The 17,568-nt window shown below is 40.9% G+C and overlaps 1 protein-coding gene across 5 annotated transcripts in view; it reads right to left on the bottom strand.

Moving 5' to 3' along the window:
• KIF4A (kinesin family member 4A) overlaps positions 1 to 17,568 on the bottom strand; it is a 114,763-nt gene that overhangs the window by 67,463 nt on the left and 29,732 nt on the right. For all 5 annotated transcript variants that reach the window (XM_032847748.1, XM_032847744.1, XM_032847749.1 and 2 more), the window contains 2 exons: positions 4,340 to 4,456; positions 3,335 to 3,510 (listed from right to left, as the gene is read on the bottom strand). In XM_032847748.1, the coding sequence (XP_032703639.1) occupies positions 3,335 to 3,510; positions 4,340 to 4,456 (293 nt within the window). The remainder of the gene's footprint in view (positions 1 to 3,334; positions 3,511 to 4,339; positions 4,457 to 17,568) is intronic.

Below are 17,568 nucleotides of genomic sequence, written 5' to 3' on the forward strand. Positions count from 1 at the left end.
CTGGCACTGCTCTAAGTGTTTTCTGTGTATTAATTCATCTAACCCTCACAAAAACTCTACGAGGCAGGTACAATTATTTCTATTTTTTTTCAAAGATTTTATTTATTGATTTGACAGAGAGACAGAGAGAGAAAGACAGAGAGCACAAGCAGGGGGAAATGGCAGAGGGAGGAGGAGAAGCAGGGAGCCTGATGTGGGGCTGGATCCCAGGACCCTGGGGTCTGACCTGAGCTGAAGGCAGACGCTTAACAAACTAAGCCACCCAGGCACCACAATTATTTCCATTTTATAGTTAGGGTAACTGAGGCACAGAGAACTTGGCCAGGGTACATAGCCAGTGAGTTATAAAGCCAGCATCCGAATGTGGGCAGTCTGACTGACGTGCAATGCTCTTAACCACTATACTTAGCCACAAATGCTTTTTCTTTTCTCTGGAAGCCTCTTCCTTCTTTTCTGCATAGATAAGTCCTAGTCAGTCCCTCAGATCTCAATTCCAACATTGCTACCTCAGGGAAGACTTCTCAGCTTTGATACCTAAGAGAAGACCCTGTTCTATAATGTCATACTACCCTAATAATAGCACACAATCTCATTTTAGAAAATGATATGTTGGTATGCTTATGTATTTGGCATTTGCTTCTCCCACTTAGGCCTTAAGTTCCACGAAGGCAGAAACCATGTTTGCTTTGTTCAGCCACGTATCCCAGCATAGTACCTGGCACATAGTAGCATTCAATATAGATTTATTATTGGAATGAATGAACAAATAAATGACTAGGAAGAAGAGTGTTCTTGGCAATAATAATACACATGAAAGAAAATGGAGGGACAGAACTGAGTATGGTTATTTCATAATTGAGATGATACTGTTAACAGGTAAATTACTTATATTTTCTACAGTGACCCCTAGGAGGGAGGGAGTTAGAGGAAGAGAAGGGAAGGGGAAGCTTTAGACTAACTAAATAGTAGCTCTTATCACCAAGGAGGAAGGCCAGAGACGGAATAAGCACTTCACAGCTGGGAAGCAGTGCACAGTGTGGGAAGAGTACTATACCCTGGAAGGCAAGAAAACTTGACCCCTCTCCCAAGCCTGGATCAGTCCAACTAACTACCTCCCTTTTCATCTCCTCTACCAGAGTCACTGAGCTGTTACACAACCATTTGTATGGATATTACCACAGATGCATATGCCTTGTCTGCTACCTCTTCCATTTCCACGATTTCAAGCCTCTGTGGCCTCTTCAATCCCTCTACCCTATTATCTGGTTGCTTGTTCTTAGAAGATGACCTTGCCTCCTATACTGAGAAGGTAAATGTTGTCAGGCTGAAAATCCCTCAATTTCCCTTTTTCTCCCTCTAAATTACCATCACTGTATTCTTCCTATCCTAACCTCTTTCCTTCCAGTCTTGGTGGCAGGTATCCTGTTGCTGGTCTAAAGCCAATCCCTCTTCATTTGTGCTCAGGATCTCAACTACTTAGAGATGATCCCTTAGCAACTAGTGCCTATTCTCAGTTTCACTCTCTTCCAACTGGTTCTTTCACTTGTTCAAGTCTCTTGCATATTTTTAAAAACAAACAGACCTATAACCTTTGGCCCTTGACTACCTAGCTACTGTCTTCTTTCATCTTGCCTTCTCAAAAGAGCCTACCAGCTTCTTCCACTTCCCTACCCAGCATTCACTGACTAGCCCACAACAATCTCCTCCTATCATTCCCCTGACCCTCCTCTCACTGAGGTCACCTTGTTGCTTAAACAACCAACCAACCAACCAACCACTTTCCAGTCCTTATCTTTACATTTTATAAATTTATACTTTTAATGGTCCTCAAAACTTTCTTCCTTTGTCTCCCATGATATCACTGCTTTTCTTCCTACCTGTTGGCTCCTTCTCACTCTCTTTGTGTCTTCCCTTTTTTCCCCATTCCTTAAATACTGCTGTATCCCCAGAGTTTTGTCTTTGGCCTTCTTCTCTTCTTGGCCATTCACCCATTCAGCAAATATTTACTAAGTACCCTGAATGCACCATGTACTCTTTGATCTTGTCCACTGTATAATTTCAGATTCCATCTAAATGCTAATGACTCTCAAATCTGTTCAGACCTCTCTATGTTAAACCCATGGCCAGCTATGTTTGAACAACTGTACTCAGATGTCCCCCAAGCTCTTCAAATTCAAAATGTCCCAAAGTGAATCTCATTGTTTCCATTTTCCCACCTCATTTTGTTTTTCCTCCTGTATGCCCTGACTCAATGATTGGTACTACCGTTTAAACAGTTGTCCAAGCAAGAAACCCGAGAAAAGCCTTGATTCTCCCTTCCATATCAAATGTTACTAAGCAAGCTCTAATAATTTTTCTTTCTAATTTGTACCCTTCTCTTTATTTCTATGGCCACTGTCTTTAGTTCAGGCCATAGTTCTCACCTGGGTTATTATAATAGCCTACAACAGATCTGTGGGAGATATGTTCCCAGACCCCGAGTGGATGCTTGAAATGGTGGCTAGTACTGAACTCTATATGTACAGTGCTTTTTCCTATATACCTATGATAAAGTTTAATTTCAAAATGAGGCAAATAAGAGATTGACAATAATAACTAACAATAAAATAGGCCAATTATAATGGTATACCATAATAACAGTTATGTGACTGTGGTCCCCCACAAATGTCTTATCGAGATACTGTCCTTACCCTTCTTGTGATATAAGATGATAAAATATCTATGAGTTGAGTGTCTAAGTGGGGTGAATGACACAGGCATTGTGATGTAGCATTAGGCTACTATTAACTTTCTGACAATCTATGAGAAGGGAGAATCATCTGCATCCAGACCATGGTTAACCATGGGTAACTGGAACTGTGGAAAGTGAAACCATGGATAAGGGGGTGGGTACTGGTGTAGTTTATTTTCTTACTTCTAGTCATACCCACTTCTAATCCACTTTCTTTGTGCTTGCTAGAGTGATCTCCCTAAAACACACATTTCACCGTGTCACCCACTTACTTAAAATCTTTCAGTGGCTCCGTACAGTTCTCGGGTTAAATTCCAAATCCTCTATGAGGTCATATAAGGACTTTCATGATCTGATTCTTGTCCACCTCTCTTGCCTCATCTCTCACTGCTCACTTCTTTGTCAGCGAAATCTCTAACGCTACCCTCAAACCTTACATATGATGATAAACATGTCAATAGGAATTACTTTAAGATTTTCCCAAACTAACAGAATGCTTAGATATCATCTCTAAACCTCTGGTAGAGAAGCTGAGAAACAGAAGATCCATCATTCCACTCACATACTTATAATTTTTCCCAACAAATTTTAAGGCTCTTGTACCTGTTGCTTCAGATGATTAAGTTCAGCTGTCTGGGGATCAATATTAACAACAGGTTTGTTCTTTATTTTTCTTGCTCTGTCAGCATAGCGAAGGGTATTTAATGTTTCTTCTAGATTGGAGTCAGCAGGACTCACACAGGCGATCATAAGAGTATGGCTATTACCTCCCAGAGAATCTGAAAAAGAACAACAGGAGGAAATAAAAGCAAACAAGTAGGATGTAAGCAGAGCTGACCATTTGGGTTGGTGGCTTCAAACTCAGAGCTCTTAAATCCTAAGAAAAAAAATTCTTAAGAATCTGCAAATTTCCTATTTGTGTTGATAGAAAAATACTAAAATTTTTGATGTGTAAATGATATAGTTTAGAATCCTATTCCATGTGTCCCCCTTGTTAAGATTGTGATTTCAGCACTTAATCAATTTAAAATAACTGGGGCCTGACCCGGGTAAATTAGGAGCCACTATTAGAATTAAACATTCTTAGGATGCCCCCTCTAGGTAGGTTTTAATTCTGCTTAACAGGCACTAATAAACAGTAATCAGATTCATTTTCAGGGAGAGAGGACTAAGCACAGTTGTCATTCTATAGATTTCTTGGCTCTCAAAGCCATAGATGAAGACATCTTTCCATTATCATAGAAGCCTGATTGCCAACAGGTCTATTTCAAAGCTCTTTATCATTTAGACAGCTCTGTATGTGATAGTCCAAAAATCTGTTTACCTGTCCTGTCTTCACCTTCTCAGCACTATTATTCTGGGTCACTCTCTCTTTTTTTTTTTTTTTAAAGATTTTATTTATTTGTCAGAGAGAGAGAGAGAACACGCACACGTAGGCAGAGTGGCAGGCAGAGAGAGAAGCAGGCTCCCCGCTGAGCAAGGAGCCCGATGTGGGACTCAATCCCAGGACCCTAGGATCATGACCTGAGCTGAAGGCAGCAGCTTAACCCACTGAGCCACCCAGGTGTCCCTGGGTCACTCTCTTATTTTGAGAAACTTTGGGCTTACCTTGAAGCAGTCGAGTCAACTTGGAATCTCTGTAGGGCACAAAGCCACCCTTTTTGTCATCTCCAAGAGCACTGATTACATTTCCCAAGCACAGGAGGCCTCGGTTAATATTAATACCTAATAGCAGGAAAGGAAATTTACATTGCTTGGTAAAGTATTGAACATATACTTGCATAAAATATATACCTGCTTAAAATGAAAACCCTACAGAAATCTTACATCATCAATCTTAAGGAAACTTCTTGATCCTATTCACTTCTGAGGACAGAGGTCTAAATGTTGGATATGCACACTGAATTTGCTGGCACTTCTTGCCCTTTCCCATGGAAACAAAGTAGACACACAGATAACTATCACCATGACAACAGCATTTGTATATTTACTTTTTACATCCATTATCACATTTAATCCTTAAATTAACATGGAGAAATTAGATGAACAGCTATTTTTTATTGTCATCTTGCTAAACTATTTTTACTATCATTCTCACCTTACAGATAAGGCAATCAGCACAGAGGTTCACTGACTTGTCTAAGGTCAAACAGCTGGTGAGTTGTAGGCCTGACATTCCATTTCAGGATCTCACTTAAGTCCTATGCTCTTTCTATGACACCACACAGGAATACATGTTCTCTTGTTGCTTTTAAAAAGGGCAAAGATTCTTTTCCACTTCTTTAATTCCAAGGTTTGCTTTTTAAATCCTGTAATAATCTCGGAGGTCCTTCTAAAGCCCCTGATTTTCTCATGATTACATTTGTTGTGTAAAGGCTGTACAGTATAGTGGTTAAGTGCATGGGCTTTTGACATCACATAGAGATAGGTTCTAATCCTGGCTCTACCACTGACTACCTATACGATTTGGGTGAAGTTCTGCTCTAAAACGAGACAAATCTATCTACCTCATTGGGTTGTAGTGGGGAATGAAATAAGATACTTGTACAGAATTAAATGCTAAAGAAATGGGATCATTTTTGTTAAGGCTACTCTATCTTTTACTTACTCGGTCATACTTTAGACTCCCCTATAACCAGAAACAATCAGATCTACAAGATCCTGAGCTCCAGAATTCCTGACTGCATCCTACAATCCTTTCATTTCTTTCATGAATCCTGTTCTTCGCCCTTATTGAGACCACCAATTTACTGACACCTTTTTTAAAAAAAGATTTTATTTATTTGACAGAAAGAGAGAGAGCACACAGGCACAAGCAAGGGGAAAGGTAGGCAGAGGGACAGGGAGAAGCAGGTCCCCTCACTGAGCAGGGAGCCTGACGCAGGGCTCGATCCCAGGACCGTGGGATCGTGACGTGAGTTGAAGGCAGATACCCAATGGACTGAGTCACCCAGGCGTCCCTGACATTTTTTTTGGACACTTTTTAAAAAAGATTTTATTTGAGAGAGAGAGAGAGCATGTGTGCATGCATGCAAGTGCCAGTTGGGGGAGGGGTAAAAGGAGAGGGAGAAGGAGAGAAATCTCAAGCACACTCCCCTCTGAGTGCAGAGCCTAATGTGCGGCTTGATCACATGACCCTGAGATCATGACCTGAGCTGAAATGAAGAGTCAGACACTTAACCGACTTAGCCACCCAGGAGCCCCTACTGACACTTTATTTTTTTTTTAAGATTTATTTATTTGAGAGAGAGAGTGCATGAGACAGAGCACAAGTGGGGGGAGAAGCAAAGGGAGAGGGCGAAGCAGACCCCTCACCGAGCTGGGAGCCTGAGGTGGGACTTGATCCCAGGACCCGGGGATCACGACCTGAGTCGAAGGTAGATGCTTAACCAACTGAGCTACCCAGGTGCACCCTGCCTCTTCTTTTCTTTCTTTCTTTCTTTCTTTCTTTCTTTCTTTCTTTCTTTCTTTCTAGATTTTATTTATTTATTTGACAGAGAGAGAGAGACCACAAGTAGGCAGAGAGGCAGGCAGAGAGACAGGGGCAAGTAGGCTCCCTGCTGAGCAGACAGCCCGATTCGGGGCTCGATCCCAGGACCCTGAGATCATGACCTGAGCCAAAGGCAGAGGCTTAACCCACTGAGCCACCCGGGTGCCCCACCCTGCCATTTTGTAATACTCCCAGTAGATCGTTCTCTCCTGGGCCTTAAACTGGACCCTGTGATTGATCATTTCAGTTAGGCTTTCCCAAATACTCACTAGACCCATGACCTTCTGCCTTCCCATCATGTTAATTCCCAGTCACAAGTTAAACCGACTGTGTGTGTCTGTGTATACGTACAAGTTTCTGTAGGCTGCAATGCTGAAGAAAATCACATAACCAAATGGACTCGATCCATTCATTATAAAACGCTGCTATCTGACTTTAGCTGAACCTTTGGTCATTGACAGTCTTTTCTTCCTCATCCCTACTTCACCACAGCAGCTATTCTAACCATTCGTCATTTTCAAAACCGTCAATCTCCCTTCACTCTTAGTGGATGGCTTCAACAAATACAACGTGGACATCAAAGTTATCTACAAGGGAAGGTTTTCCCTCTCATCTCATAGTCTTGTCTTTGCTGTTACTGATTCCTGCATCCCTCTCCTTGTTTCAAAGGAGTAAATAACTACCTTTATTTCCCCTTCAGCTCTGCTGGTTTGTTTCTGTTCCCTCCATTTTCTCTGGAACCCTGGGCCCTTTGATCTTCTCCCTCTCTCTAAGATCTTCAACTTTTTTCCCTTCACGAATTCCTTCTTTTCAGTCTATATACATGCTCAAATCACTCCAATCTCAAACAAAAACAGTCCCCTCAAGCAACCTTTCCTTTCTTTTCCCTTAATTGCTAACTGCAAGGGATACCATTTTTCAGGGCCATTTAGCCTATCAGGATGTGAAGGAGAATCTAGCAGGATTTACCAAAGCTGCTTGCCAAAACCTGTACTAATTCTTGTGTTAGTTCACTCCTTCCTTTTCTATTCCCTTTGAGGCAAACAGAACACTGTGCCATCTTATTGGCTCATATCCCATCTGGGATGTAAAGGAGAGATGGGGAGGTTTTTCAAACCTGCTGAGCAAAACTTCCATCAATAGTTTCCTGCAAGAACAACAATAAAAAATTCTAGATGAACCCTGAGGAGACTCTATGGCAACTAGGATCTAACCAAGAATCATATGCTTGGGTATAAAGAGGCTCGTTGTCTTCTTCTTCAAATGAGAATCGGGGTTTTGGAGTAGAAAGGAGCAAGGGAAATGAATCTCTAGAAAGAAACCATCACAAAACAGGATCTGATTTCCAGTTGTTAAGAGATTTTAAAATGACAAATACTTGACCTGGATGGAGTATACTTCATAAAGACTGGGAAGCACACATTTGCAGGGATTTAAATTTCTGATCGAGGATGGTTATGGAGAAAAATGGCCAGATAGCATTATAAAATCAGAAGTTTTTCTCTCTGAGACTGAGAACAGATCAAACAAGGAGAGGATCAAGAACACTACTCGACATTTTTTGGTATTTATTTACTATGGCAACAAATCAGGAAAAGAGATTTTAACTTAAAAGGGAACTATGACTTGTATCGTGGAGGCATGTTACAACAGGTTTCAGCGCTAGAATAGAAGTAACAAGAGAGGAGAACCAGGTAGGAGAGAAATGAAGTAGCTCCATATAAAGCAGCTCTCGAATGGGGATTAATTTTGCTTTCGAAGGGACATTTGGCAATATCTAGAGACATTTCAGTTGTCACAATTTGTGGGTGGCAGTGAGTGCTACTGGCATCTAGTGGGTAGAGGACAAGGATGCCACTAAACATCCTCCAAGGCACTGGACAGCCTCGCAAATGATCTGATCTAAAATATCAATCTTGCCACAGCTGAGAAACTCTGCTCTATAGGTGAAGAAAGTATCTGCGAGCTTAAGGCAGGTAGCTGAGTAAGACAGGGTGGAAAACAGAAAGAGTATTATAGTATTGATACGGTCCACCTAGTTAGAAAGGGAAAGATCTGTTATTGCAATGGCTCACAAAACTCAGGAGTAAATCCTGAGAAGGGATAGAGTTACAGGGAATCTGATTAGGATACAGAACCTTAGTTCAAACTCTGCCTCTGCCACCTACCAATATGTGTGATCTTGGACAAGCCACTGAAACTTTCCTTTATTCGTATAATAGGTGTACATCATACCTTACCTCATGGGACTATGATAAAAAATCTAATGTGATCTACAAAGTCCTACCTACACATAAGTTTTTATGAATAGGGTAGACAAACTTGGATGATTTGGATATCTACTCAGTTATGTGAGGCTGAAAGCAGAGCATCTGATCAATTCCTAATCTACTCTGATGACAATTTCCTCACTCAGAAGATACTGTGAGTGAATAAGGAAATGGTTGTTTTGGGCTTCAAGCTGACACACATGGAAGAACTGATTATGTAAGTAAAATGATGGGATTCTGTTGGTTGGGGACCAAGGGGTATGGTTATACACCAGTATGCTAGCTGTTAAGAAAACAGATCTCCAAAATTCAGGAAAAAAGACAGCTAACTTTCTGGGAACAGGACGTCTAAAAGGGAAAAAAGGACAGAAGGCTTTCCAAACACAAAGCTGTAATTATCTAGTCACAAATTATTCCAATAAAAAAATCGACATAGCTTCATAGAAATCAACATGGCAAAGAAACTCATATACAAAAAGAACACAGAACATTATAGGGAGTTCTGTTCAGACACAGGAAACTGACCACCAGCACTTCTCTCCTCTCCCTCTCCTAAAACACCAGTAAACAGAATTTTAAAAGTACTCACCCACCAGATCACAGAACATAGGAGAGAAATATCAGTACACAGGAGGTTTTAACATATTTTTAGAGTATAGGTAGAGAAGTAGTAACTAACTTAGCAAGACAGAAGCAGCCTCAATCTAGAGTCTGCAGGGGGACGATAATGGTGACAGTGATAATAACAGCTAAGTTTATATAGTGTTGACATAAGCCAGACACTATTCTAGGTACTTTATACATACGAACTCATCCTCACAACAGTCCTATAAAGTATGATTGTCACTATATTGACATATATGAGAGTCGAGGCACAAAGAGGTTAGGGAAGTTGTCCAAGGTCACACAGCTAATAAGCGGCAGGGTCAGGATTCAAATACACAGAGTCTGGCTCCAAAGCCCATGGTCCTAATCTCTATTGAAATGAGCTGATTTGGTCATTTAGCGGCAGCACCAGGTACATCAGAAAGGGGACAGACTTGAGGCTGAAAAGAGGGGATGGGTAGAAAATGGGTATAAGGAACTCTGGAACTTTCTCCAGTCTCTGCCCCAGAGCCATGCAACTACTGTGCTCCGCATTCTCAATCATTTCTAGTCTACTTAATGGGACTGCTTTTCTAATACCCACCCATTAAATGTAGATCTTCTCTTGAAACTGTCTTGAGGTCTTTTCTCTCTATACAAACTCTCTTTAGGTTAATTTATATAGCCTAGAGTTCCAATAAAAACTATAATGAATGAGTTGCAAATCTGCATCTCCAAACAAGACCTCTCTCCTGTGGCCCAAAGCTATATTTTGGCCGGGTACCAAATAACCTCCAGTGGGCTGTACCCAGTACCCACAAGGCATTGCAAGAAATTCAAAACAAAACAGAATTCATCTTTCAGCGCCAAACCTTTTCACTTCCAGCACTGTCTTTTTTCATTTTTCTCGCCGTCTAACCAGTCATGCAACAAATGGCAAACCTGGGACTCTTCCTCATCTCACCCCACACACCTGGGAGTCCTTTTCATCAAATGCTTAGTGAATAGGTACAATGTTCTAGGCACTGTGCTAGTTATTAGAGATACAAAGATGACTAAGTCACAATCCCCGCTCTCAAGAAGTTCATAATCTAAAGGGGGATATGGACACAAACAAAAATAACTGCAAACAGGTAGCACTAAAGGAAGAGACATGTATAGTAAAAATGTGTTCTCCTGAGGGAATGGTAAACTTTACCCAGGAAGGTAAATGAAGGCTTTGGAAAAGATTTAAAAATTTGAGCTGAAATGTGAAGGATGACTAGAACAGTGCCAGTGGAAGAGAGAAGGATAGGAAAGAAGAACGTGAGGGCATTCCAGCAGAGGAAGTAGCGTATGTCAAAGCCATATTTGTGAGGAACTACGGGTAGTTCATTACCAATACAGTGCACGGTAATGAGATGGAGAGTGACAAAAAAGGTCAGAGGACAGCTAGGGAGAGATCATAAGTGCATGACAGATAAGTCAGTCTCAGGTATTTATCCCGTAGGTCAGTGGTTTTCAAATGGTGTTCCTTAGAACCTTAGGGATTCTGTAGGGAACCGTAGAGATGCTTCCGAGTTTCAACAACTGTAATTTGGGTTTTGTTTTTTAAGCTTTTTAATTGAGGTAAAATATGCATAATATGAAAGTTACCATTTTAACCATTTTTAAGTGTACATACAGTTCGGTGGCACTCAGTACATTCACACCGTTGTGTAACCATTACCACTATTTACAAATATTTTAACTATTTTAAAAACTGCCTTTAAACAGCTCACTCCAATGTGCTATATTTCAAATCTCAAGATACTGGAGTCTACTGACATATCATCTTGTGTGGCGAGGTTAATGAAGTTTTCTGCAGTCTGTGAAAGCACCTGTATCATTTGTGCATACGTTTGACTTTTTTTGCAAACGTGTATTTTCAGGTTGTGGCTTTGCACAGACTCTTTTCCTGGCCACATGCTCGCACATGGAAAATTGTGCAAGATATCATACCACTGTACACGAGTTTGTCCTGAGACACCAGACAGAGGCAACTCCTCCTTTCACACACTCCTCACTGTGTCATAGTCAGTTGTGTGGTACCAAATGGCTGTTTGCAATCTACAGGTCCACTGGTGGATGAATGAGTGCACAGAATTCGTTGTACACACACAATGGAATATTATCGAGCCACGAAAAAGAAGGAAATCCTGTCTTTTGCGACATGGATGAACTTTGAGAACATTATGCCAAGTGAAATAAGTCAGATGGAGAAAGACAAATGCTGTAGGTCCTCACTTATAAATAGAATCTGAAAAAGCTGAACACATAGAAAGAGAGTAGAATGGTGGCTGTCAGCAGCTGAGGGGTGGGAGAAATGTGGAGATGTTGGTCAAAGAATATAAACTTCCAGCTATTAGATGAATCAGTTCTGGGGCTCTCATGTAAAGCATGAAGACTATAATTAACAGTACTATATTCTATACTTGATAGTCGTTAAGAGAGTAAATCTTTTTTTCAAAGATTTTATTTAATTATTTGACAGAGATCACAAGTAGGCAGAGACACAGGCAGAGAGAGAGAGGAGGAAGCAGGCTCGCCGCTGAGCAGAGAGCCCGATGCGGGGCTCAATCCCAGGACCCCGGGATCATGACCTGAGCCGAAGGCAGAGGCTTTAACCCACTGAGCCACCCAGGTGCCCCAAGAGAGTATATCTTAATTGTTATCAACACACACACACACACGGTAATTATATGAAGGAATAGAGGTACTAACTAAACTTATTGTGGCAATTATTTCACAATATATACATGTATCAAATCATCAATTGTATACCTTAAACTTACCTATGTTATATGTCAATAATACCTCAATAAAGCTGGAAGAAAAGATTAAATGAGATAGTACATATGAAGAACTTAGCCAATGGCACTCAAAAAAAAGTTTCAGTGCTTCTTGTAAACTTTGCAAGTATCCTGTTAGGCATTTATAGTTATTACATAACATAAACTAGGAAAGATATTGCTAGTGACACAACTTAAATGTCTTATCATTTGAAACTCCTGGATCAGTTTAATAATTGAAGAGAATCCTGAGGTTGTAAAATGGGTTGTTAAAAAGTGTTTCTAATTCACAACTATGTATCAATATGAATCAGGATGTTCTTTTTTTTTTTAAAGATTTTATTTATTTATTTGACAGGCAGAGATCACAAGTAGGCAGAGAGGCAGGCAGAGAGAGAGGAGGAAGCAGGCTCCCCGCTGAGCAGGAAGCCTGACGTGGGGCTCGATCCCAGGACCCTGGGATCATGACCTGAGCCGAAGACAGTGGCTTTAACCCACTGAGCCACCCAGGCGCCCCTCAGGATGTTCTTGATAATGTGTCACCAGAACAAATTACAGGAAAAATTAGAGCAAAACCTTAATTAAGATTCTGTCATCCAGAATCCCCATCATGTCATACACTAAGAATTAAGAATGTTCACTAGAGCTTAGTCTGTAATAGCAAAAGTCTGGAGCCAACCTAAATGTTCATCAGTAGGGGAATGGTATAATAAATACAATGGTATATCTATACAGTATATAGACATGAAAAAGAATGTGGTAGAGATGTTAAGTTAACATGGAACAATATATCATTCAGTGAAAAAAATAAAGGGTAGACTAGAATAGACAACCTTGTATGCCTCCATCTGTACAGAAAGAGAAAATATCTAGAAATGTGGATTAGGGGGCACCTGGGTAGCTCAGTCAGTTAAGTGTTTGCCTTTGGCTCAGGTCCATGATTCTGGGATCCTGGGATTGAGTCTCCCACATCCGGCTCCCTGCTCAGCAGAGAGGCTGCTTCTCCCTCTCCCTCAGCCTGCCTCTCTGCCTACTTGTGCTCTTTCCCAATCTCTCTGTCAAGTAAATAAAAATCTTAAAAAAAAAAAAAGAAATGTGGATTAGGGATTTGGGACAAGAGAAAAAAATTACTTTTCATTATACTGCATTTATAAAAAGCTTTTATTTCAAAATAATTATTCAGATTCACAGAACGTTGCAAAGAAATGTATAGGAAGGTCTTGTGCCCCATTCACCCAGCCTCTCCAATGGTAACATATTGCATAGCTATAGTTAACATTGGAAAGTTAACAGTGGCACAATTCCGAGCTTATTCAGATTTCAGCAGTTTTTGCGTGTACTCTACGTGTGTGTGTGTGCGCGTGCGTACGTGTGTGGTTCTGTGCAATTTTATCACACGTATAACTTCATATAGCCATCACCCAAAATCAAGATACAGAACAGTCCTATCACCACATGGCTCTCTTGTGCTACCCTTCATAGGCACACCTACTCTTTTACCCCCCAATTCCCAATCCCTATCAACCATTAATCTGTTCTCCCCTATAATTTGGCTATTTCAAGAATGGGTTTTTTTAAACGATTTTATTTATTTGAGATAGAGAGAGCAAGAGTGAGTGAGCAAGACAGAGCACGAGTTGGGGGGAGCAGCAGAGGGACAGGCAGAAGCAGGCTCCCTGCTGAGCAGGGAGCCCAACGCAGGGCTTGATCCCAGGAACCTTGGGATCACGACCTGAGCCAAAGGCAGATGCCTAACTGACTGAGCCACCCAGGCGTTGCCATTTCAAGAATGTTTAAATGGCATACATACGTTTGAGACTGGCCCCCTTTTCTTTCCAACTCAGCCTAACAATAATCCATCCAAGTTGTTGTCTGCATCAATTCCTTTCTACTGCTGAGGAGAATTACATGGCATGGATGCACCGTATTTTCTTTAACCATTTGCCTGGTAATGGACATTTTGATCATTTCATTTTTGGTCATTACAAAAAGAGCAGTTATGAACATTCATGTACAGATTTTTGTGTGATTTATATACTTTCTCTGGGATAAATGTCCAATAGTGCAATTGCTATATTGTTTGATAAGAACATATTTAGTTTTAGAAGAAACTGTTTTCCAGAGTGACTGTACCTTTCTTACACTCCCGCCAGCAGTGTATGAGAGATCTAATTTCTCCACATTCTTTTGGTATTGTCACAATACCAGCATTTGGTATTGTTACTATTTTTTCTTTTAGCTATTATGAGAGGTATGCAGTGATATCTCATTGTGGTTTTCATTTGTATTCCTTAATGACTAAGGATACCAAACATCTTTTCATGTGGTTATTTGCCATCTGTATGTCCTCTTTGATGAAATATCTGTTTGTGCCTTTTGCCCACTTTGTAGTTGGACTGTTTTTTACTATTGATTTTTCAGAGTTCTTCATATATTCTAGATACAAGTCCTTTGTTATATTGCATTTTTTAACATGGAAAATTTTATGATATACAAGTTATTATAAAGAAAGAAATTATGATCATAAACTAGCTATAATATTCTTATTGCTTGAAGATGGACTTATACAATGTTATAAATCTGAACTTACAAAATAAATTTACGTGGATATAAAACCTGTTCTCTGATTTATTTTAACCGTTAGAATTTGTTGTAAGATTTCATTTTAAAAAGAGGTCTTTTGCTTTAAAGGGAAAGCAGATAAAAACATCTGCTGTAAATGGTGGAAACAAATGAAAGTGTTTTTTGGGGGGAGGGAGAAGAGGGGCAGAGGAAGAGAGAAAATGTGAAGCAGGTTCCATGCCCAGGGCAGAGCCCAACCTAGAGCCCCATCTCATAACCTTAACCAAGATCATGGCCTGAGCTGAAATCAAGAGCTGGATGCTTAACCAACTGAGCCATCCAGGCCACCCCACAATTGAAAGGTTTTAAAGAGAGGGTATATGTGATGGAATTTGGATTTTATAAATACCACTTTGGTCATCAGTTGGAAGGTAGATTTGGGAGTCACAAACTGGTGTTTAAGAAACCATTTAGCAGGTTATTTTAATAGTTGAAGTGAGAGATCTCTAAGGACTGGAACAAGGGAAAAGGAATAAGGGGAAAGGAGTTAAAGGTATTTAAGACCTAAAAATGACACGACCAAGCAATCTTTTCAAAGTGGGAGATGAGAAAGAATGAATACAAGATGTGCTCACATTCTGGGAATAAGGCAGATACACGTTCATCTGGCCAGCCAACAGTTACTGAGCACCAACTGTGTGCCAGGCACAGTGCTTGGCACAGGCGGCAGGAAAATAAGAACTGGTCTTTGTGTTCAAGGAGCTCAAAGTCTAATGGGAATAAAAAACAAGTAATTACAAGGAAAAGGGAGGATGCAGTGAGACTTGGCAGGGTGGCAACTGACTGGGAAGGGAAATAATCTTCTGTATCGTGATAAGGTTTTAGTTTGTAGGCTTTTGGGTAAACACCTTTGCCAAAATCTAGCTAACATATGCTTAAAATGTGTGCTTTTCATTACAAATCCCACATTAAAAAATATAAACAAATATTAAACCCCAGTTAATAACATGTAAGCTTGAGTATTTAGGAGAAAGTGTACTAATGTGTGCAATTTGCTTTAAAATGCATCTAAAAAAGGATATGGTTTAATGAGTGGATAGATAGATATGTAACAAAGAAAATATAGTAAATGTTAATGGTGGAATCCAGATGCTAAGTATAGGGCTATTCCTGTAAAATCTTCTCACTTTGCTGTATCTTTGAAAATAAATAAAATGTTAGGAAAAAACACTATGGAACACCAGCTGATGGACTAACCCATATTAGAGGTTTCATTGTTGGACATCTGAATTATGAATTGAAATATTAGTAAGAATTGTCAGACTAAAAGGGAGCAAGAATTCAGGCATTCAGTCAGGACCAACTATGAGTTAGGCACTGTGCCGGGACCTAAGGATTCGAAGATGAATAAAACACCTTTTTGCCTGGCTTGCTGTCAAGTCAGCCATTTTAGGAGATGATGGGATTTCAGAGTTGGATTAGTGTTAGCGCAGGAAAGAGGTAAGCACTGGATGGGGGTGGGGGATTGAAGGTGGTCAAAGAGAGTTTCAAGGAGATGAAACTGGAGCTGAGTACTGAAGGGCAAAACAAAATTAGCCATGTAAGGGCAGAAGGAAGGCATTTCCAGCAGAGGGAGCAGAATGTACAAAGAGGCATAGAGGAGAGACAACTTGGCACACTTCTAATGGCTAAGCAGATTGCATGGAAGGGATGGGGAGAGGGGAAGCTAGTCAGGTAGGGAGGGCTAGAGCACAAGTGTAATACAAAGTGAGGAGCTGCGAGAAGAGCTTTAAGCAGGGATATCCAGTCTAGGAAAACATCTTGGCTGCTGATCGGTAGATGGCGTGGAAGGGTGCCTGACTGAAAAAGATAGGGAAACCAGTTGGAAAGCTTGCTCTAAGCTGAGAAATGCTGAAGGCCTGAGCTAAGGTAGTGGTAGCAGGGTCAGAGAAAAGAAAGTGATTTGAAAGATGAGAAAGTTAAGACTGAAAGAGCTTGGCGACTGATGGGATTGGGAGAAGGAGCCAGAGTGAAGGAGGAGCACGGCTTGATGCTCCGGTTTCTGACATGGGTGACTGAGGGGATGTTGGTGTTATATACTGAAGGGAATGGAAGGGCAGGTTTAACAGAGGCAGGGAGAGATGAGTTTAGTTTTAGGTATATAGAATGGGAGTTGTCTGTGGGACATCCACGCAATGTCCCACAGGCAACTACATTTATAGGCTGAAAGGGAGATGTGAGATCTGGGATGGAGATAAGAGCTGTGGGCTGGGCAGCATGTAGGCAGGAGTTATAAGCATCTAAGTGGGTGAGACCACCTTAGGTGGTGCAAAGGTGGCAAGGGATAGGCTTGAACAGTGGGAAGAGAAAGAAAAAAATCACAGAACAGAACCTGAGCTCTTGCAGGTATAGCTGGATGGAAGAAGAGGAGAGAGTCCTCAGAAAAGAACACACCCGGCAGACAGCAGTGTCACAGATCTGAGGGAGGAAGGAGACTGTCCAGATGAAAGGGCAGGGTGTTGGACACTATGGGGACACTTACTTAGAAAGACCACGTGAAAGAAGGACTAAAAAGAGCCTAATTGAGCCAGTTTTTTAGGTCACTAGGTGACCTCAGCAGGGACAGTTTCAATGGGATGAGGATGGAAGGCTGGCAAAAAGGCAGGGTGAAAGGTAAAAGGCAAAGAACAGTAGTATGAGGAGGATGAAGGATTTTGTTCTGTTTTAAAATGGGAAAAACCCATTAGAATGCTTCTATGCTGGGGTACGAGGGAAAGCCAGTAGACAGGGAGAGGTTTAAAAGCATAGGAGGAATGGGGCGCTTGATGGAACCACATTTGCAAGGCAGTGAGTGGAGAGGGGGAAAACCCAGCAGAGAACATACAAGTCAACGGCACAGAGATCTAAAATAAGAGTGCTATTTGGAAATGATGAGTAGACTATTGTGGTTGGAACCTTGTAGTCTGTAGGCAAGTGGTGGGAGATCAAGCTGGAAATCTAGAGGGGCCAGAAATTGACAACGAAATCCCCTGATACCATATAATCCCAAGGAGAAAAAAAAAATACATTAGAAGACAAAATGGTTACCTGGGCCACATCAAAAATCTAAGACTTCTGGTT

The sequence above is a fragment of the Lontra canadensis genome, unplaced genomic scaffold, assembly GCF_010015895.1.
Source record: "Lontra canadensis isolate GAN:19392208 unplaced genomic scaffold, GSC_riverotter_1.0 scaffold193, whole genome shotgun sequence".
Lineage (NCBI taxonomy): Eukaryota > Metazoa > Chordata > Mammalia > Carnivora > Mustelidae > Lontra > Lontra canadensis.